The 21,951-nt window shown below is 50.7% G+C and overlaps 1 protein-coding gene across 1 annotated transcript; it reads left to right on the plus strand.

Annotated features, from left to right (window-relative positions):
• Window positions 1–125: 125 nt before the first annotated feature.
• Window positions 126–21,719, plus strand: SPATA21 (spermatogenesis associated 21; the record flags this gene model as incomplete). The annotated part of the gene is made up of 13 exons (XM_080921846.1): window positions 126–248; window positions 2,033–2,181; window positions 4,791–4,965; window positions 7,208–7,458; window positions 8,274–8,322; window positions 11,938–12,392; window positions 12,872–12,960; window positions 13,902–14,039; window positions 16,400–16,471; window positions 16,583–16,700; window positions 20,318–20,493; window positions 21,012–21,195; window positions 21,662–21,719. The coding sequence occupies 13 exons, from the start codon at window positions 126–128 to the stop codon at window positions 21,717–21,719; spliced, it is 2,037 nt and encodes a 678-aa protein (XP_080777972.1).
• Window positions 21,720–21,951: the final 232 nt, after the last annotated feature.

Here is a 21,951-nt window from a genome sequence, read left to right on the forward strand (position 1 = left end):
CAGGCTTCAGGTGCGCCGTAGATGTAGCTGATGGGGTCTCAGGTCTGGTGGGAGCTTGACTGGATGTCTCCTTGGCAACAGCAGCTTATGCTCCTCGATTTGGGAATCTTGCTGGCTCCAGAACAATGGAAAACAGAAACACCCACACACACTCAGAGAACAGGGTGGAGGCTCCAGCAGTCCAATCAAGTTCTGGCCTGAGTTCCACCAAGAAGACAGATTCAGAGCCCACTGTCACAGCTGGTCAGGTGGGCAGACCGTCACTTCCTGTTCGGGTCTCCATTCCTAGCACAGGTCGCTTCCTACTTCTTTGTTTGTTTGATTTTCAAGACAGGGTTTCTCTGTGTAGCCCTGGTTGGCCTTAACTCACTCTGTAGACCAGGCTGGCCTCAAACTCACAGAGATCCACCTGCCTCCACCCCGCCAAGTGCTAGAACTAAAGGCAAATACCACCATGTCAAGCCCCAGGCATTTCTTAATCCAATTAAGTTGACAACCAAGGCTGACCACTGTGTGTCCACCACCTCTGTCAACGTGACACCCAAAACCTGTCTCTAATCAAAATCATCCCAAAGAGCCACCAAATATTTTTTTAAAGATTTATTTATTTATATGAGAACACTGTAGCTGTGTCTTGGGACACACCAGAAGAGGGCATCGAATTCAATTACAGATGGTTGTGAGCCAACATGTGGTTGCTGGGAATCGAACTCGGGACCTCTGGAAGAGGAATCAGTGCTCTTAACCACTGAGCCATCTCTCCAGCTCCCGGGGCCACCATATTAATATTGTAACAAGTGACGACTCCATTGGGAGAGGCAGAGCCCAGTCTAGTTGCTTGTCTCACACCAACCAGCGGGTAACCAGGGCCTCAATATGTGAATCTGTGGGGTCTGTATCCCACACACCACATGTCTTCTAGAGAAGAGCTGGGCAAACTTTCTGGGTCTCTTTTTCTTTCTCCTCACTTTCTCAGCAAGCCAATGTGGGGTGCCAATCCTGCTACCTAATTAGCTCTCTGCACCCTCTTCAGCCTTCTGTGTGTGTCATGGTAAGGATTACCTGGATTAAGTCTGTTGAGGCCCTGCCTTGTGGTAGGTACTAACCAGAGTTAGCTCCCTCCAGAATCCTTTGTTAAAACAGTTGTTCCCCACTGGTTAATAGACTATATGATGCTGGCTAATTTTCCAGGAGCTAAATTGGCTTAAGGTCTAGCCTACCAGTAGCTGACAGCCAAGTGGGAGACTAAAAAAGTTGGCCCCACAGTGCTGGCATGCGCCTTTAATCCCAGCACTCAGGAGACAGAGGCAGGTGGATCTCTGTGAATTCAAGCCAACCTGGTCTCAGACCAGGACAGCCAAGACTACACACAAAAACCCTGTCCTGTCTTGAAAAACCAGACAGGGGCTGGAGAGAAGGCTCAGCGGTTAAGAGCACTGATTCCTCTTCCAGAGGTCCTGAGTTCAAATCCCAGCAACCACATGGTGGCTCACAACCATCTGTAATGAGATCTGATGCCCTCTTCTGGTGTGTCTGAAGACAGTTACAGTGTACTTACATATAATAAATGAATTAATTTTAAAAGCCCGAACAAATTAAAAGATAAAGGTCCATGGGGGTGAGGAGCAGCATGGTGGCAAACACCTGGAACCTCAGGATTCAGGCTGAGGAAGGATGTCAAGTTCAAAGCCAGCCTAAGCTACTTATAGACACAACCATTGTCTCAGCTAAAATGTCCACCCCCTGGGCTATGGAAGGATGGCACTGTGGCGGGCACTGTTCCTCACCCACTGGCATTCTCTCAAACAGCCCTGGACACAATTCTTTGGCTCACATTCTGGTTGGCCTCCAGTTTTATGCCAGACTCCATAATGCTAAGCAGTGGAGTCAAGCCCACCATCTACCTCCAGGCTACCTCCTGGTCCTTCTCTTCGCCTCTCTCCAGCACCTCCCTGATAGGAAGATGGACAAGAAGGAACGGGACTAGGGCCCCAGTGTCTTGGTCACTGACCCAGACACATCTCTGTTTCAGACTGGACTTGCAGATGCCACTGAAATGGACAGCAGAAAGCAGCCTGTAGCTCCCAGAGAACCAGAGAGGGAGCTCCAACACACAGGATCATCCCAGGATGGGTCGGGGGAGCTTCAGACCCAAGAGCAGAGGCCTTCAGTAAGACTAAGGTGAGTTGTGGGAGACCTCAGTAGAAAAGGGAACATGAAGAGAAAACTGAGAACTTCCAGCCTACGGTCTTAATGACTGTAGACCTTAGCTGGCCAATAGCACTCTCTACTGCTCCCCATCTTCCTACTTCTTTCCTCTTCTCCCACCCCTACTGAGGATCAAACCCAGGACTTCGAAGATGCTAGCTGGCCAGTGGTCCCTTATTGACCCATTTCGGAGCACCGATCACATTACATTATTTCAATCCGCCCTTTGCCCAACTCATGGCTGCCAGAACAGAGCCGCCCTCCATGTGACTCAAGGGGAGTTTGTCTCTTGTTCAGCTTCAGATCCCTCCTGCCTGGTACCAGCCCTGGCATCTGCGTGGTAGATTCCCAATAAGCATTGATTCACTAAATCAATAGAAGAATCAACAACAACAACAACAAAGATGTCAGTGGGCTGGGCTTGGCTACTTGGAGGGCAGAGGAGGGAGGGTTGGTAGCCCAAGGCTAGCCTTGGCTACACAGTGAGTTTGAGGCCATCTTAGATCACTTAAGACAGTGTCTAAATAGATAAATAATAAATAAATAAATAAAGGGGTTGGAGAGATGGCTCAATGGTGAAGAGCATTGACTGCTCTTCCAGAGGTCCTGAGTTCAATACCCAGCAACCACATGGTGGCTCACAACCATCTGTAATTGGATCTGATGTCCTCTTCTGGTGTGTCTGAAGACAGCTACAGTGTACTCATACAAATAAAATAAGTAAATCTTTAAAAATAAATAAATAAAAACGTGGTCAAACTTACACCACAGGGCCAGGGAGATGGTGATGGGTAAATGTTCAGTCCCTAGGGGTTACATAAGATTCTAAAAGTTTCTCAAAGATTTCTAGAGACAGTTTCTAAAAGTTGCCCTCTGACCTCCACATGCCAGCTGTGTCATGTTAGCCTACATTTCTCGACACCTCCCCACGCCCACACAAGGTCTCTATATTATGTAGCTTTGGCTGTCCTGGAACTCATTAAGTAAACGAGGCTAACCTAAAACTCACAGAGATTCACCTGCCTCTACCTCCCACGCACTGGGATCAAAAGGTGTGCGTCACCACGCCCAGCTACGATATGGGATTTTATGGGTTCACTCAAAAGCATGTTTATTGAAGGGAGGGAAGCTCATGAGGCACCACCCCTCCTGAGGACCTTACAGCATTTATGGTTGCTGGGGAAGGGAGAACATTTCTTCAGTGGTGTAGCTGGTAATAAGGTGCCCACATATCTATAAATAGCTCACCGTCAGTGACCCTCATGAAGCTCAGTCAATCAACAACAACAAAAACAAGATATGAAGGGCTGGAGAGATGGCTCAGCAGTTAAGAGCTCTGACTGTTCTTCCAAAGGTTCTGAGTTCAAGTCCCTTACAACCATCTGTTAATGGGATCCTGTGCCCACATCTGGTGTGTCTGAAGACAGCAGTAGCGTACTCATACACATAAATAAATAAATCTCTAAAAGTAAAATAAATATGAAATGAAAGGGGCGGGGCAATGAATGGGGGCGGGGACTAGTTGGGAAGAGGGAGGAGATTAGGGGAAGGGGGAGGGGAAAGGGAAGGTGATGATGGTCAAAATATTTTATGTCCATATATAGATGTCAGAACAAAACCCATCACAATGGCCACATACTAATGACAATACAGAAAGGAGGCATACACATGAAGGCCTCTTAGCATGTTAATTATGTGCTCCAAGTATGTAGAATTAAATTTGCACTAATGTTGCTCAGGCATAGGAAAGGGCCACAAGGAGGAAGGCCCAGACAAGTGTGGTGGTGTACACCTAGGATCCCAGCACAGAGGAGACTAAGGTAGGGCTGATAGTTTGAGGCCAGCCTAGGCTACAGAGCAAAACCCTGTCTGAGGAAAAAAGGGAAGGAAGGAGGGGGCAAGGGGGCAGTGAGAAAAAGAGACACTTAGATTAAAGTGAGAACAGAGACACACAGGTTCAAGTCCTGATGATATCTTTCGCTCTATGATTCTGGGCCCACATCTCTCAACCTTTCTGAATCCTAGTCTTTCTGATTTTTCTGGTGTTTTGCTGTGTGTGTATATGTGTGTATGTACCTGTACATGCACATGTGTGTGCACATGTGTACACATGTGCGTACATGCTTGTGTTACTGGTGATTGAACCTTGTGCATGCCAGACAAGCACTGTACCACTTCAGCTATACCCCCAGCCCAACATAAAGTCTCCCTTTCTCTCTCTCCCTCACTCTCTGGGTAGTGATCAGAGAGGCAACACAGAATCTCATACAACGAGGATGGCTTTGAACTTACTGTGAGGCTGAGAATGATCTTCAACTCCGGGCCTCCCCTCTCTGCCACCTTACATTGGGGTTACAGGTGTGCGCCACCAGCATACACTCCTCTTTCTGAAAAGCCACCAGCACTGAAAGGGTTAAACTCTAACCACATCGAGGAGCCTGAGACTCAAAGTGTGGATCAGTCCTTTATTTATTCTCCTGGGCAATAAGTATGCACCCCTGGTGTGCCTAGTTCTAGGCAGGCGTTCTGGGAGAGCGACACCAGGCTTGAGCGAAGTGACAGTTGTCTGTTTTCTCCACAAGGACAACCCAGGATGGGCCCAGGGAGCTGCAGGCTGGCGGGGAGCAAGCACAGCCTAGCGGGGATTTTTTGGTGACCTCTGAAGGGCAGCCGCAGCCAGCCACACAGACCAAGGACCAGCAGAAGAGATGGCAGAGTGCTGAGGTCAAAGAGAGTCATCCTACCGAGAGCTGCCAGGTAACTCCAGGAGATTGGGGAGAAGAGCATGGCACCATGTGGGGGGCAAAGGGGCCCCTGCGTCCTCCACACGGATGTGCTTGTTTGCTGGGGGGCTGTGCACTGGAGCTGGCCAGCACTCAGTCTCCGTGGGTCGCTGGGTGGTGCTGGGAGTTGGAATCAGTGTGTTCTTCAGGTCTTGTTCACAGGACAGGGATGACGTATTATGGCGGATGGTGCTGGGAGACGCTGGGTTTAAGAGACTAGCTGTGTATGTGTCTGTCTGTCTGTCTGTCCACATTTGTCTGTCCATCGTTTGCGTGTGTTGCATGTGTGTGCATTGACGTGCATGTATATGTGTCCCTGCCTTGCAAAGGCATGCTGGCTTTTCCAAAACTTTCTTAACTGAAACACTTTAAATTTACTTTTCTCATTTCTACATTCCTTTATACAAGAAAATAATGTAGCATAGTTTAACACAACATTCTTGGGGTTTTGTTGTTGTATTTTCCTTTATGTTTTCGAGACAGGGATTCTCTGTGTAGCCCTGGTTGTCCTGGGACTGTAAAGCAGGCTGGCCTTAAACTCACAGAAATCTTATCTTCTGAGCGCTGGGATTAAAGGCACACGTTCTCTGTTTTTCATCATATTAAAGCTTACCCCAAAGTCAGCATCATCTTTTTTTTTTCTTTTCTTTTTAAAGACAGGACCTCACTAAAGCTCACCTAAGGCATTTGCTATATAGACAGCCTGGCCTTGAACTCACAGAGATCCTCCTGCCTCGGCCTCCTTAAGTGCTGGGATCACAGGTATGAGTCACTATGTCCAGCTTACTTAGCAGTAAGCTTGCTTTCTCTCTCCCTCTCTCTCTCTTCTTTTCTTTGTGTGTGTGTGTGTGTGTGTTTCTCTGTGTACTCCTGGCTGTCCTGGAACTCATCTGTAGACCAGGCTAGCCTTGAAACGATCTGCCTGTCTCTGCTTCCTAAGTGCTAGAATTAAAGGTGTGAGCCAGTACCACCACCCAGCAGCTTGGCACTTTCTTAATAAGCTAACAACACCTGCACCCCAGGAGTCTTTCTACCCTCTTACGGTGTCTATTGTGATGAAACACATGACCCAAGATGAGCTGAGGAAGAAAGGGTTCATTTGACTTATGTTTCTGTATCATATGTCATCACTGAAGGAAGCCAGGGCAGGAACTTGGAGGCAGGGGCTGAAGCAGAGGCCATGGAGGGGTGCTGCTTACTGGCTTGCTAGCCTGCTTTCTTAGAGAACCCAGGGCCACCAGCCTAGGGATGACACCACCCACAGTGGGCTGGGCCTGCCCCCCCCCCATCACTGACTAAGAAAATGTCTTCAGGCTTGCCTACAGCCCTGTCCTATGGAAGCACTTTCTTGACTGAGGCTCCCTCCTCTCAGATGACTTTAGCCTGTGTGTCAAGTTGACATAAAACTCTCCAGCATACACTCCTAGGTATTTTCCCTAGAGAAATGAAATCAAATCTCTATGCAGAGATTAGTATTCCTGGGGATATCAATACCCACATGGCTATCGACAGTCACAGATATATTACCCATAATCACCAGAAATAGTCATCACTTCAGTCATCAGCAGCTGAGCGGAGAGACACTGTGGGACTCCATGCTATTCAGAAACAGAACAGAGGAAATGCTAAGAACTGGTCATAGGAGTAACAACACAGAAGAGGAAAAAAAAAAAAAAAAAAAAACAGAAAAAAATACACCAGAGTTGGGTATGGGGGAGGCACATAACCTTTGATCCCAGCACTCAGGAGGCCAAGGCAGGCAGATCTCTATGACTCTGAGTGAGTTTCAGGTCAGCCAGAGCTACATAGAGAGACCCTGTCTCAAAGCAAGAACTGAAAAAAAAAAAAAAAGAACACACACACACACACACACACACACTTACAAGGAGGCCTGGAGAGATGGTGCAGCAGTTAAGAGCATTGGCTGCTCTTTCAGAGGACTGGAGTTCAGTTCCCAGAACACACGTGGTGACTCAGAACCACCAGTAACTCTGGGATCTGATGCCCTCTTCTGGCTTCTAAGGGCATCTACATACATGTGGGGCAAACCTCCACACAGACACATAAAGAAAACGACACCTTTAGAAAAACAGTAGATGCCACATGACAGAAGAAATGTTCAGGGGCTCTGTCCTTTGAACCTCCCCTCAGGTAGTCAGAGATAGCTCTTCTCAGGGGTCTTCTTGATTTCCCAGACTCCCTTTCTCCCTGCTCAGGGAAGCACCGATCATGATCTGGGGAAGCCATGCGCCTCAGACTGCAGGAGTCAGCCACTGAAGAATAACTCTCCCAGTGAAGCAGACCGCCCACAGGTCAGGTTGCAGGAGCCTATGCCAGCACCCAGCTCAGGGACTCACAAGGACAACCCCCAGGAGGCAGTGCCCCCCAAGCCCAAGGTGACTGTAGAGGAAAAGAAGGCCCCTCCTGTTCTGCCATCTGTACTGGAACCTCGAACACACAAAGACAGGTAAGTCATCCTCCAGGGACACCCCTGCCCAGCTCTTCAGCTAAGCCAGAGATGTCACCAGGGAGCCAGCTCAGCCAGTAATGCGAGTACTCTACAAAGACTAGGAGCTGAAATGAGTCCCCTCAAGACCCTGTCAAAAGCTAGGTACAAAGAGAAGCACATGCTTGGAGACAGGTGGATCCTGGGACCATGGCCGACCAGCTAGTCTAGCCTGCTCCAGGTGGATGAGAGGCCATGTCTCAAAACAAGACAAGGGCTTGCTGCCAACCTGAAAACTTAAGTTCAACCCCAAGGAACTCACATGGTGGAAGGACAGAACTGATTTGTTCAAGTTGTCCTCTGACCTCCACACTTGTGCTCTGGAATGGGCATGCAGGCCTGTGTATGTGAGTGTGTGTGTGTGCACCCCAACAACAAATAACTGGCCACTGACTTGGTTCAGCAGGTTAAAGGTGCTGGCTAATAAGCATGTTCAAGGTCTACATAGTAGGTCATACAGTAGATGAAGAAGCTGATCCACACAAATTGTCTCCTGACATGTGTGCTAATGAAAAAGAATCAACAAATGTGATTTAAAAAAAAACAAAAAAAAACCCTACAAGCATGAAAAATGGTGGGGCGTTTCATGTTTCTGGCCTGCTGAAGTCCCTTGGTTAAGTCATAGGCTGCTGAGCTCCAATGTTTCCCATCCTTGTTCTGTGGATCTCCATGTGTGCAAATGAGGCAGTGAGGGGACATGACAGAGGGGCGGGGTCCGTGTAATGTGCAAGCCCCGCCCTGCAACTCCGCCCCCACCCTGTTTCTCCTCTGTTTAGAGGCGAGGCTGTAGAGAGCAAAGCAGTACCAAGGCCACCGCCTCCTCCAGTAAGTAGGGCCGGAAAATAAGGGAAGGGGCATGGGGGCTCGGGAGGGAGGGTGGGGCAAAACGTTTCCAGTCGAACTGGGGAACGTGTGGATGTATGTCTGGGCTACACTCACATTTGGTTTATATTTCATTCTTTTACATTTTAATTTATTTATCCATTTTTTTTGTTAAGATTTATTTATTTATTTTATGTATGTGAGTACACTGTCGCTATCTTCAGACACACCAGAAGAGAGCATGTAATCAGATCCCATTACAGATGGTTGTGAGCCACCATGTGGGTGCTGGGAATTGAACTCAGGACCTCTGGGAAAGCAGCCAGTACTCTAACCACTGAGCCGTCTCTCCAGCCCTATTTATTTATTCTTTATTCAAACAAATAAAATTGCAAGTGCTATTATGTGTACACAGAGACACCTCTGCCTCTCACATGGCCACATGTCCCATGGCACAGGGCTGGAGGGCCCTGGGATCTCAGGGTCGGTGCCAAGTGCCTCTACTTGCTGAGCCGCCTTTTTTTCTTTTCTCAGGGCTAAGGGCCAAACCCAGGGCTTGTGCTTGCTAAGCAAGCGCTCTACCACTGAGCTAAATTCCCAACCCATGCTAAGCCATTTTGAAGTCATCTTTTGGGTTTTCAAGTTGGGATTTCCTGTAGCCCAGGCTGGCCTAGAACTGGTGTCTCCTGGAGCCCAGGCTAGCCTAGAACTCCTTATGTTGCTGTGAATGATCCCAACCCCCACCCCTGCTTCCCAGATTCGGGGTTTACATGTGTGTGCTGCTGGACCCAGTGTGTGTGCTTTGAGTGGGCAGTCAGAAGTGAGGTCCCACTCTGGAGCCCTTGACTGCTTCTCAGGAAGGCTTCCCATCAGCCCTTTGCCCTTCTCCAAATGTCTGTGACCTTCCAGCCACCCCTACACCACCAGCTGGGCCACTTTCTGGTCTCCGAGCTGACGTACAAGCTTAGACTTCCCATCCGGTCATCGTCCTCCAGCCCTTATGGCCCCTGCCTACCCTCACAACGCATCCCCGGCCACACCCAGGACACTCCAGCCAGGTACCCCTCACTTCCTGCACTCAGCTGAGGTGACACACAGCCTGCCCTTTACTTCTGCTCCACTGTGTCCTTGCAGACCAAGTGTCACTGCAGAACACGGAAGGAAAAGATCCAGCCTCTTCCTGCCCACCAATAGCCGGCCCACTGCTGCTGCCTATTTATCAGAGCCTTTCCTGTCACACCACCAGTCTCCCCATTTCTACAGCAATACCTACCCCAACACCCACACTCCCTTCTTAGTACCTATAGACCCTTTCCATATGCTTCCTTAAGGGGCCTTCAAAGACCAGAACTCCACATGCTCCTTAGATTTATTCTATATGGTACATATCCTTTTATTTATTTATTTTATTTTTTTTGGTTTTGGATTTTATTTGTATGAGTGTTTTGCCTGTTTATTTGTACTCGTCTGGTGCCCTCAGAGGCCAGAACAGAGCATCAGATTCTCTGGAGCTGGAGTTACAGATGGCTGCAAGCCTCCGTGTGGGGACGAGAATAGAACCTGGGACCATTCCTTTACAAGAACAGCCAGTGGGGAATGAGGCTCAGTTGACAGACTTGACTTGGCATGAACAAACTCCTAGGTCCCACCCCCATACTTCCCAGGCCAGGCATGGTGACACATGCTTGTAACCTAAGCACTGGGGAGCCACAGAACCACAGACACTCAAGGTCACTCTCAGCTGTGCAGAAAGTCAAGGCCAGTTTGAGCTAAAGACACTGCTTTGTAAGTGGGGAGATGGGGTAGGGTGGGGGAGATGGCTCAGCGGATAAAACCTTTGCTGACAAGCTGGACCACCTTAGTCCCACCAGAAGGACCCACTACTGCAGGCTGTCTCCCAGCCTCCCTCTGTGCACCATGGCACCCGACCTGCCTCCTGTGAACGCGTACACACACAGATCAGTTTACAGGTATCCTGGCGGGGCAGTGCTCAAGAGGCAGGGACAGAGTTCATGGGCAGCCTCGTCTCCATAGAGTCTGAGACCAGATCTCAAAATCAATCCATTACTGGGTAAATACGTGCAAAGCTGAGGTCAACCGCAGGACTCACACCACGAACAAGACAACTGACTCCCCGACTTGTCCAACACGCATGTCTAAACACGCCCTGCACACAAAGACTTAATGAAGCTATTTCGCTGAGGCTTCCTCCTCTGCCTCCACACACCCATCTTCCCTGGGCTTAGAGGCCTCAAGGCCCTTCCTACATTACAAGCTGGCTCCTTCCTAGTCTCCCTCCATGGATCTGATCCCTCCTCTGCCCCCCCAGCTCCTCTGCACTCTCCCCTCCACGCTTCCCTGTGCCTTCAAACTCCGGCTCCTATACCCAACTGCCAGATGGAGTTCACTCCTCACACTACAGGCCCTTCACTTCCCACCTACTCCTGACCCAGCCTCACCTCAGCAAAGGATGCTCTAGCTGTTGGCCCAGAGGCTCATGATCAAAATCGCTCCCGATTCCTCTACAGTCCCTTCTCAGTATATCAACAACCCTCCCCCAAGAGCCATTTCTGAGTCTATCCCTTCCCTGCCTCATTGCCTAGCCCAAACTTCTCCCTCGTAGAATAAGACCCCGAATCTTCACACAAGGCTCTGAGTCTATCCACCCTGGTGGGATTTCTATCCTGGAGATATGCTACGCTCATTTCCTCTGGACCTTTTGCACATGCCTGCCTGTCTTCCCACAGATACGGCCATGACTAAGTCCACGGAGCTACTCAGGCTTGAACTTAAATGTCACTCCACAGTTTCCCCCTGACCATCCACTCTCAAGTATCCTGTCAGCCATGGGTACTCTAACATCACGATCCTATTTTCTTTGTCTTTGGGGGGGAGGGTGGTTACAGTGTTTTCCTGTATGCACCACGTGCATGCAGTTCTCAAGGGAGCCAGAAGAGGGCGACAGATGTCCTGGAACTAGAGTTACAGACTATGAGGAGCTTCAGGTGGGAACTGAGACTAAAGGTGTCCCGCTTCCTCTAGAGGAGGAAGGGAGTTAGGGATGCATTTTAGGAGTGCAAACACTCCTACCATCACTGAGGCTTCACCTTCGATCCCTAGCACTGGGGAAAGGTTGCTGATGAGAGTGAGGGGGAAGGGTGGGCCAGGCTGCCCAGCTCAGGTTATCCTGACTGCGAGGTGAGAGGGACCAGGTGTAGGCATGGCTGGCTCTCTGTGATGAATGAGAAACAGTGTCTGAAGTATCCATTACGTGCTAGGACACCTGTGTGGCTTAGACATCCAGAGTGAGGTAAGGTCACCACAGCTGTGTGGCCTGCAATAAGGGAAATCGGCTCACTCAAGCATATAGCCCGCAGGTGGGAGGTGGTGAGTTACTAGTGGGTCAGAACACTCCAGATGGGGCCTGGAGGAGTACTCAGAGATCTGGAGTGCCTCCTCCGGGGCTTTGGAGAGCAAAGGACAGTCTGAGCATCCCCAGAGGCTCTGTGGGAGGCTAAAACCTCCGTGGGCCAGTCTGCCTGCCTGCCTGCCTGCCTGCCTGCCTGCCTGCCTGCCTGGTTGGCTGGAGGTATCACAGGTGCCCTTCCCTATCCTCAGGAGGAGAGAGATGTTGAGAAGAAGGAGCTGGGCCAAGGGCAGAAGCAACGGCAGCAGACCTTGGCAGCTGCAGGCACTCAGGGTCCTGGGAACTCCCGACAGGGTTTCATGAAGTGCCTACTGGAGGTGGAGGAGCAGGAGGAAGCCACCCACAGAAGGACTCTGAAGTCCCGGACCCTGACAGCCAGGAGGTCCCCCAAGACTGTGACTTCTGTGTCCACCCCAAGCCCCACGAGCAGCTCTGTTCCAGCCTTACCTCTGACCCTGCATGAACCTTCCACCTCAGCTCCAGCTCCTGTTCCACCCTGGGTCAGATCACCAGCCCCTGGGCAAGTCCCCGTCCCTATGGGGTCCCCTAGCCCAGTCCTGCCAACTCCTGCTCAGGACCAGAACTGGAGATGGCCAGAGTTCTTGCCCCAGGGCAATGAGAGAAGTCTCAACTATGTCAAGATACGGTAGGACCCATCTCCACTAGCCTACCGCCTTTCCTTACCCTGGCCTCCAGTCTGTTTCCAACGTGGGCCCTCCTACTCTCTGGTCCTCACCCCCATCTCTGCTCACCCCCTCATCAGCTCCTTTCTGTGCTTCCCAGCAGGGTGTCCCTCAAGTTCCACCTCCTTCCCACTCTTCCCCCTCCCTCCCTTCTTTCCGATTCTGGGGACTCACACATACTTGGCAAGCACTGTACCTCTGCACTGCACCCCCAGTCCTCCCACCACCAAAGGGACCGACCACCTGTGGCTCCTGTCTCACTCCCTCGGGTCTCTCTCTCTGTCACTTGTGCCTTCTTGACACAAGAGAGTCCCTCAAGGAAGCTTCCCTACCCTCTGCTGCCACATCTTCCTCTCCCCTGCCCTTGGGTCGCCTTGGCAGGGACAGGAGCAAAGGCAGGCAGGAGGTGGTTGTAAGCTGTCCCGGGCCCGTTCTCCTGCAGGCAGGAGCCGGAAGAGCACGGCCTTTCCAGAACGTATCAGAGCTGGGAGGAGAGGACTGAGGAGCACCTTACCCAGAAACAGGAGGAAGGTGAGCACCTCACAGTTAACCTGCTGCCCCACCGTCCTACTACACCAAACAGTGTCTCCAGGGGATCAACTACACTTGGCCCTTAGGACACAGAAAAAGTGGGCCGCCTCCCCCACTCCTGCCAGTCCTCTTTAGAAGCCTGAAGGAGAGCCCGGGTTCCCTAAGAACCCTACCCATCCTAGACGACCCCTCTCCATTTAACAGGGCCACCAGCTCTGAACAGGTCCCTACTGCCCACCACATCCTATCCCACCAACAAAACTGACCCCATCCTGGGTGAGGGCTCTGTGGGCCCTATCCTCCCTGACCCTACGAGAATGGATGTGTACCTTCCTACCTCCCACTCCTTCCTAGGGTCTAGAACCTTCTTGACCACGGCAGCTCCTTTCTTCAGATTTTCTAGAATGTTTCACTGACACCAGGGACTAAAACAGATAGTAGAGGCAGATACCTGCTGCCCTCATAACATGCACACACATGCATTCACCAAGCATACCACATGTATTACTGTGTGCCACAAAAAAGTTGAAGGAAGAGGAGGATGGTGATGGTGGTGGTGGTGGTGATGGTGGTGGTGATGGTGGAGGTGATGGTGGTGGTGATGGTGGTGGTGATGGTAGTGATGGTGGTGGTGGTGATGGTGGTGGTGATGGTAGTGATGGTGGTGGTGGTGGTGGTGATGGTGGTGGAGGTGATGGTGGTGGTGATGGTAGTGATGGTGGTGGTGGTGGTGGTGGTGGTGGTGGTGGAGGTGATGGTGGTGGTGGTGGAGGTGATGATGATGGTAGTAGTGATGATGGTGGTGATGATGATGGTGGTAGTGATGATGGTGGTGATGATGGTGGTGGTAGTGATGATGGTGGTGATGATGATGGTGGAGGTGATGATGGTGGTGGTGATGATGCAGGAGTGTTCTGCTTAGTAACTCTCTCCCTTGACAGCCTTCCGAAGCTACTTTGATATCTTCAATGGTCCCAGTGAGGTGGATGCGCGGAGCCTCAAGAACATCTTGCTCCTAATTGGCTTCACTTTCACTCCGGCCCAGGTGGAGGAAGCCCTGATGAGTGCTGACGTCAATGGTGAGCGCCAGATCTTGCCGAGCCCTGGAGAGGGGCTGCCCCTGCAAGAGGCCTGTGAGGCCACGTGGGCTCCTTGCTGAAAGGATCCCTGCTTGGCTTAAAGGTTTGGGCCAGAGTCTAGTGTCCCTAAGGCCTGAACCCACTGTGTTCTGCCTTTTCCTTCCGCCCTGGGTCTCACCAAGTCTGTAGCAGGCTCGGAATCCAGAAGCTAATGGTCCCTGAGCCACTGTGCAGTGGCAGTTTCTGGGGATCCAGAAGTGACCAGAACTGACCTAACGAACGGTGTTGGTGACCTCGGGTCCCCTTCCCCTCGGGCTCTGCACACCAAGTCTTCCTCTGTGACTCTCGCACTTCTTCCTGTTGCTTTTGTTTTTCCAGACAGCGTTTCTCTGTGTAGCCCTGGCTGTCCTGGAACTTGCTCTGTAGACCAGGCTGGCCTCACACTCAGAGACCTGCCTGCCTCTGCCTCCTGAGGGCTGGGATTTAAAGGTGTGTGCCACCACTGCCCGGTGAGCCTAGCATTTCTTCCGGCTTTGAGAAAGTCCAGCAGTTTGCTAGGCCTGTCTCTGTCTATAAAAGTTGACAGCAGCAGCCTGCTCGTCATGTTCTGTAAGATAAAATGGAGTAAGCAGGCAAGGGTGGGACGGAGCCTGTGGGGCAGGAGAGTGGTTGCTAGCATGGCATTATCCCTGCAGTAAGCATGAGCTGTCCTCTGTGAGTGCTCCTGCCACGGCACCAACGGAGACGTCGAAGACACAGCCCTGCTATCCTCATTACTGCCATAGGGTAAAGGTTGGCATGAAGGTTAAACAAAGAATAGAAACAGTGCTTACAGCACCGTGGAAAATGGGGTCTAGAAGGAAGGCTTCCTGGAGGAGGTTCCCTCAAGCCAAGTGGTGCCAAATTAAACAGTCAGGGGAAGAAGGAAGTAGTAGTCCCTGAGAAATGGCAGGAGATACTTGCATGAGGCAAGGTGTGGCCTGACAAAGGGAAGGGTAGGGCCACGTAGGACCTGAGTCCTGACCACTGCTCAGGACGGTTCGTCTGCTGCTGCAGACCCTTCACACACCTGAGGGGTGTTGCTAAGCAGTCCACTGTTGACCCTCGCTGACCTAGCTCTGCCCCGCCCCCGAACTAGGGCAAGAGCCTTTTCTGAGTTCCAGGTCCCAGCGGTGGCCAGGGTTGGGTCCTCAGCATTCTCATGCTGGTCTGTAGACTTCCTGAGTCCAGCTACACGGCTCAGAGTCCCACCGGCTTGAGTCCTGGGGCACAGCCTGGGACATATTGTACAGTCCATGTCTCTCAGAGTCTCTTCTAAGTTCTGGTGTCCCCCGTGGTGAGACAGTCTAGAAAGGGATATGACCTGGTTTGAACTTCTTTGGCCTACCTGGCAAAGATGCTGGCTGCCTGGGACACTCATGGCAGGAGAGAACCACCTCCCAAAAGAGACCTCACCTCCACTGCGATGCGCCAGGCACATCGCTTCCCCTCACAGAAAATCAATAAAATGTAACCAGGGAGGCAGAGGCAGGTGGCTCTCTTGAGTTTGAGGCTAGCCTCATCTAAAGTGAGGTCCAGTATGACCAAGCAAGGCGACACAGAAATCCTGTCTTGACAACCCCCCCCCCCCAAAAAAAAGTTGAGCCTCTAAGGAACCATGATGGGGTTTGGGAGGCCACCTGTGGCACACTGACCAGGGAAGAACCTGGCCTGCCGGGGAAGGGCCGTTATTACCAGAGATCTTGCCAAGAGAAGAGGCTACTGACTCAGTCTGGTGGGGCCTGCAGGGCCCTGAAGTCTAGCCAGAATTCTCAAGGTTCACATTCTGAAGCAGAGACCACCACAGTAATACCAGGTGCTGGCCTTCATGTGCATGTGCTTTACATTAAAACCATCTCCAGAAAAATCTAAAGCTTCCCGGGGATCCAAGACTTGACCAGGGCCACATAAACGGCAAGTGGTGGACATGGGCTCTGAACTCACACTGCTGTCTCTCAAGAATGCAAGGCCCAGTAGATTTCTAATATTCCACGATAGGATCTTATGTATGTAGTTCAGGCTGGCTTGACCTTGAAGCATTAACCTTTGCCCTCTAGGTTTATGTAGTATTTGGGAATTCAGATCCTGCATTCTGTGCATGCTAGGGGCACACTCTACCAACTGAGCTACAAAACTTGTCCTGGTCCAATAGTTTCTACCCCAGAAGACTGTAATTTTTGGTTTTTCCATTCCACATTTTTTGCTGATTCAGCATCACTGTTACAGCTCTGGGGGTGTGGGGGGGGGCAGAACACCAGCGTCATACCTGGCCTTGCTGCAGAAGGCAGCCCCTGGCCACTCTTATTTCTTTGCCTCTGCAGGAGATGGTCATGTGGACTTTAAAGACTTTTTGGCTGTGATGACAGACACCAAACGCTTCTTCTGCTCTGTGGGTGAGCAGGGGTCAGCCCTGGGCAGTCAGAGCTGGAAATGGGATCTGGAGACTGACGGGGTACACTGAAGGGCACCTGAGAGTAATGGCAGCCACTACTTCATGATCCCAGAACAGAATGTCCTGATGGATATGTCACCCCCGAACCCCTACACACTGTTCTTTGAGATCCTCTCTCTGCTGGTGGAGATGATGGCCCTGCCAGAGACAGCCCTAGAGGAGATAACAAAGTAAGCAGGGCTACTTTGTCGGGGGTGGGGTGGGGGGTGGGCAGCTAGTGCTGTAATAGTCAGGAGACTTTTGAGGGTTAGGATTCTCAGCTGCAAGAAAAAGAAAACCCCAATAAAACTGCCTTGGGTTGGGGAGGACTGTACTGTTCAAATGATCAGCAGAGGCTTCAGGAATGGCTGGATCTAGGAAATTGGATGATACCAGAAAAGTTTTTATTTCTCCACCTCTCCATTTCGAAGGGGGGGGGGCGTGCTGGCTTCAAAGCTCAGCTAGGTTCTCCTGCTGGGAAGGGCGTTAATGGTAACTCCACATTTCAGCAGAACTGCAGCGAGCCTTCCCTACAAGACTCTGAAACACTCTTAGAATAGGAATCTTGCCTATTATAGGAAAATTGCCTCCAGCGAGGCAATGAGCAGGTAGTGGGGTGCTCAGAAAGTGATGACTACAGCCTAAATAAACATGATCATTCTCAGACTAAAAGGGGATGGGTGGACGTAAGGACCAGCCGATCTCACAGAAGCCGCTGAACCTTGCCCTCTACTTCCTGTTCTGATTGACCACACTTCAGTATTTGCTCAGTAGGCTTATCTCTTTTGTGACTTCTTCGCACTGTTTCCAGAGTGGCTGAACCAGCGTACAGTCCCACCATCAGTGAGAACAGTGACTGAGGTCTCTTTCCCCACAGCCTTGCCAGCATGTTTAGCTGTTTTCTTGATCTTCGCCGTTTCCCACTAGGGCTCAACGTGAATTTCTCTAACTGCTTAGGATGATGGGCACATTTTGAAGTCTGTCTTGGCCATTTTAATTTTTTTTGGAGAACCCTGTTTAGATCCTTAGCCCAGTTTAACTGGGTGGTTTGTTTTCTTAACTCTTGTTTTTTGAGGTCATTCCGTGTCCTGGATTTCATTCCTCTGTCACACGCTGTCATACGCACAGCTGGCAGTCCCCCTCTGTGGTCCTCCCCTGCTCTCAGCCTTTCCCTCACTTATGAGGAAGATTCAGCCGGCCATCACCAGCATAAGACAGTCCTTTTTCTTTGCGTAAGCAGCCAGTGCAGACAGTGCTTTTGAGAAAACATCTACGGAACCCCAGGATGGCAATCCTCCTGTCTGAGCACAGACTGTGCTTTCCTACCACTTGTGTCCCCCAAACTGTTCCTCTTCTTCTACACCGTCACCGATCAGGACATCCAGCAAGGGATCTGCGGTTCTTTATGAGGGAAGGTGCCGCTGAGCCCCAGCTCATTCAAGCAGGTGCTTTTCCTTGAGAGAGCGGGAGACCTTGACACAACACTTGCAGGTCCTAGGAAGCTGTGAGAGCTAAGTTTCTTCTTCTCTTGTGAAGACAGATCTGCCTTATCCCAGCTGGGCTGGAACCCGAGCTGCTCCATCACTCGAGCATCAGAGTTTATGGGTACGCCTCACTGTGCCCAGTAACCAAAGGCCAATCATCTTAAGTCTGCCCAGGTGTGCTTTTGATTACCTGTACCTGGGAGGCAGTATACACAGTGTACTCCAGGCCAGTTGGGCTGCACAGTGAGACTGTCTCAAACAATAGAAATTCAAATTTCACTAAGGGCACATGTATCTCAGGCTAGATTCCGACTTGGTATATAGCCGAGGATGTCTTGAGGTTCTGACGCTCCTGTCGTTATCTCCTGAATGCTAGGATTAAGGGTGTGCACAGCCACGTTTGGACAGTTTGGATCATCGTCTTGAGCATTCTAGGCAAGTCAACTGACCACCCACTCACCACACATAATGTCTACACTCAATGCAAAGGAGCTCAAGCCCTAAGGCTCAGTGACTCCGATTTGGTGATTTCACTGACCCTCTAGTAAATGCTTCTTCATACAAATGCCAACACAAAGACTATTCACACTCTGTTCAGTTACCTGTGACTTTGAAAGCCCTCCCCAGTGAGCTGTATACAGCACGGCCCAACTTGTTTTCCTGAAATTCTCATCCTTTGGTTCTTTGAGAGTCTTCAAGAGTTGTTGTTAGGGGTTAGAGAGATGGCTCAGTGGCTAAGAGCACTGGATCCTCTTCCAGAGCATGCAGGTTCAATTCCTAGCATGTAAGAACTGGAGGCAGGAGTATCAGGGAGCTTATGTTGGCTACACTGTGAGTTAGAAGCCAGCCTGAGCTACATGACAATCTCAAGAGCAAAAAGCCTAAACACATGCTGCCCATTCATAGGTCTTTGTAGTCCCCATCAGGTCTACGCGTGTCTGTGTGCGTGCGTGCTTGCAGAAGTATCCTCACAGGCCAGGTGTCAGGTCCTCTGTAGCTGGAATTACCACCAGTTTTAAGCCAGCTGATATGGATGCTGGAAACTAAAATTGGGACCTCTGGAAGAGCACTTAGTGCTGTTAGGCACAAGCCATCTCCCCAGTCCTGTTGTCCCTCTGCACCCCTCCTACTGTAGAACTTCTGTTTTTTTATGGGTATACTTTTTAGTTTGTACTAAAGCTTCTTGAGAAACAGTATAAAAGAGGCAGGGTTCCTGAGTGTCCACAGCTTTTAGTGCATGTGGGCTTTGCTCTCTGGGTAGTCTAGCTGGGTATAGAAACCTGGTGGGCGTGTCAGTTAGGGAACGGGCCTCCAGTTCAAATCAGACAGTTCATGTCTAGAAGCAGCAGGTAGGAGCAGGTAGGAAGACAAAACTGCCCAGGCACCCAAATTGGAAGCCACAGGAAAGCAGAGAGAGGAGCTGGCAATGTCCTTACTGTATGCACTCAGTAAGATAAAAGACAAGTTAAGGTTTACACTGTTAACACTGAGCAGGACAAGGTGGCTCATGTATATGTCAGCACTTAGGAGGCAAGAGATCAGAAGATCACCTTGAGTTTGAGGCCAACCTGGACTAGAGCCAGTTCCAGGACAGCCAAGGACTGTCTTCAAATAGAGGAGAAAAAAAAAAAAAAGTGTGTGGGGGCAAGCAAAGCAAGTTTGGGGTGGGAGCCTGGCTAGTATGCAGATGACTGCAGACATTCTGACACAACCTTGTAAGCTACAGCTTAGATGGGGTGGAGCTGGCCACATGCCGGGGTTGGTTGCTTTTCTTTTTGTTTTGAGACTAGGACTTCATGTATCCCAGCCTAGAACTCAACACCTAGACAAGGATGACTCTGAACTGAGCCTCCCACATCCACCACAGGCACGTGCCACCAAACTCAGTTTAGTTTGGCTATTTACCAAGGCTTCCTGCATGCTAGGCAAGCACTCTGGCAACTGAACCACATCCCCAGCCCTGCACAGCTGGTTTATAAGCAGAAAATGTTATCTAAGTGAAGATATCAGTAACAGAAACAGTGGGTAATACACACCACCTCAAAGTGGCTGGTCCGGAGAACTTAATGGGTTTCCTCTCACATACAATCTGTATGCACATTTACCCCTCTTCTTAGCAGTGGAAGAGAACCTCAAGCCCAGATGTCAAATGACATGTAGCATGGCACAGCAGATAGAAGCATTTCCTCATATTTCCTAAGAGGACTACGTCTCCAGATGCCTGGGCTTCAGTCCTGCCTCTTAAATGGCCAGCTAAAAGGGGGTCAGGAGGAAGGGGTAAATTGTTCATAACCAGGCTGAGCTGCTGGGCATTACCTCCCTAGCTACTACCAGAAGAAGCTGAAGGAAGGCACCTCCAAGGCCCGAGAGATGGAATCGGCTATAGGTGGGCTGCGACAAAGGAAGAAGATTCCTTACAATCCTCAGCAAGTAGAAAACTTAGAAGTCCCAGAACGAAGGGTCCTCAGGATCCTGAGCAGGCTGAAGCAGCAGAACTATGGTGAGAGCCAGTGAGCAGGCTGGACTGGCAAGCAGATCCCTGTTTATGTGGCCGAGTTACCCTAGATGGAGCCCATGGCTTAGCTATGTGGGAGTCATTATCAAACAGGGCTGGTCTACACCATGAAGCACCCACCTCCACACTTTGGACTCTACCTTCCTGCCTTAGCCCTGCGCCCAGGCTGCCCTTTAGAGCCCACCAGTCAGTTCCATTTCAAGGCCCTTCGTACATGTGCCCCACAACCGCCCCACTCACAGAAATGGGAACCCTAGCTATTGTGCTGACAAGGGCAGTCTGTGCTCACCCATCTGCCTGGGCTAGCTTCTCTCTAAGTGATGGCCAGCCTTACACCCAGCCTTCAGCCATCATCTACTCTGTGCAGCGGGTGCCAATATCCTCTCCAACTTAGAGGCTCAAATGCTAAGGTATTTGGCTAAACCCACTCTGCTTAGTATACAGCAAGTCTAGCATTTCTCCAATTCAGCCATGATGAGTTCTCTGGCTCCCTCCTATTCCAGCTGCCAATCTGCAGAGCCCCTATGCCCAGGTACCCTGCATCCCACTCTGCCCGAGGCTGGACAAGAAGACAGTCCGTCGAAAGCAGGCTAGCCATAACCATTCTGTGCTGGATCAGTGTGTCCCGACAAGCCTGGGCCCTGACCTCCATGGCCTCTTTTTCCAGCCAGGACAGCAAGGAAGCAGGTGGGTACTGAGGGCCAGAGCCTCTTGGGTCCATCTACTAACTTTAAGAGGCCTCTGGCCAGTAACTGGAAAATCCATCTTTCTATGAGACTTGGGAAACTGCTTGCTCCATCCAGGGCAGGGCAGAAACTGACCTTTGTTGAAAGCCGGATAACAGTCAATTTCACAGAAGCCTGAGCATCAAGCATCCCTGGGCCCAGGACTCAGTGATGTCTACCATCCTCCTTTGGATGGTGTTAATCCTCCCTTCCCAAACATGGGAAGCCCTTGGATTTGCTCTAAACTATGGGTAGCTTAGAAACTGGGAAGAAGGGGCTGTTCCCTGCAGAGCCCTCAGGACTTGGGATCAGGCCCCCAGCCCAACTTCTGGCTCTATTGATTGCTTCTAGAAGCCTCTCCCCTGAGTACATGGGATGGCAGCAAGAGGACCAAACTTCCTACTTTCTGAACCTCATGTCCTTCCCAGGGAACACAGTTCTGACAGCAGAAAGTGGCTTAGCTCCGTGCCAGCCCGAACCCACTGATCCTCTGGAACTGGGGCTCCAGAAGTTCAAGGCCTGCAGATAGTTGGGCAGGGCCTGGATTTGGGAGTTTGCTTTCATGGCCTGGTAAGCCAATAAACACCAAGAACCTCGGCCTCTGTATTGAATGTCAATGAAGCCCCACTCCCTACCCCTTCACCAAGTAGGACTTGCCGAGAGCTCCAGCATGACTCCAGGTTTCAGTCTAGACAGGACTCATTGAAACCCTGTCCAG

Source organism: Micromys minutus (assembly GCF_963924665.1).
Source record: "Micromys minutus genome assembly, chromosome: 9".
Lineage (NCBI taxonomy): Eukaryota > Metazoa > Chordata > Mammalia > Rodentia > Muridae > Micromys > Micromys minutus.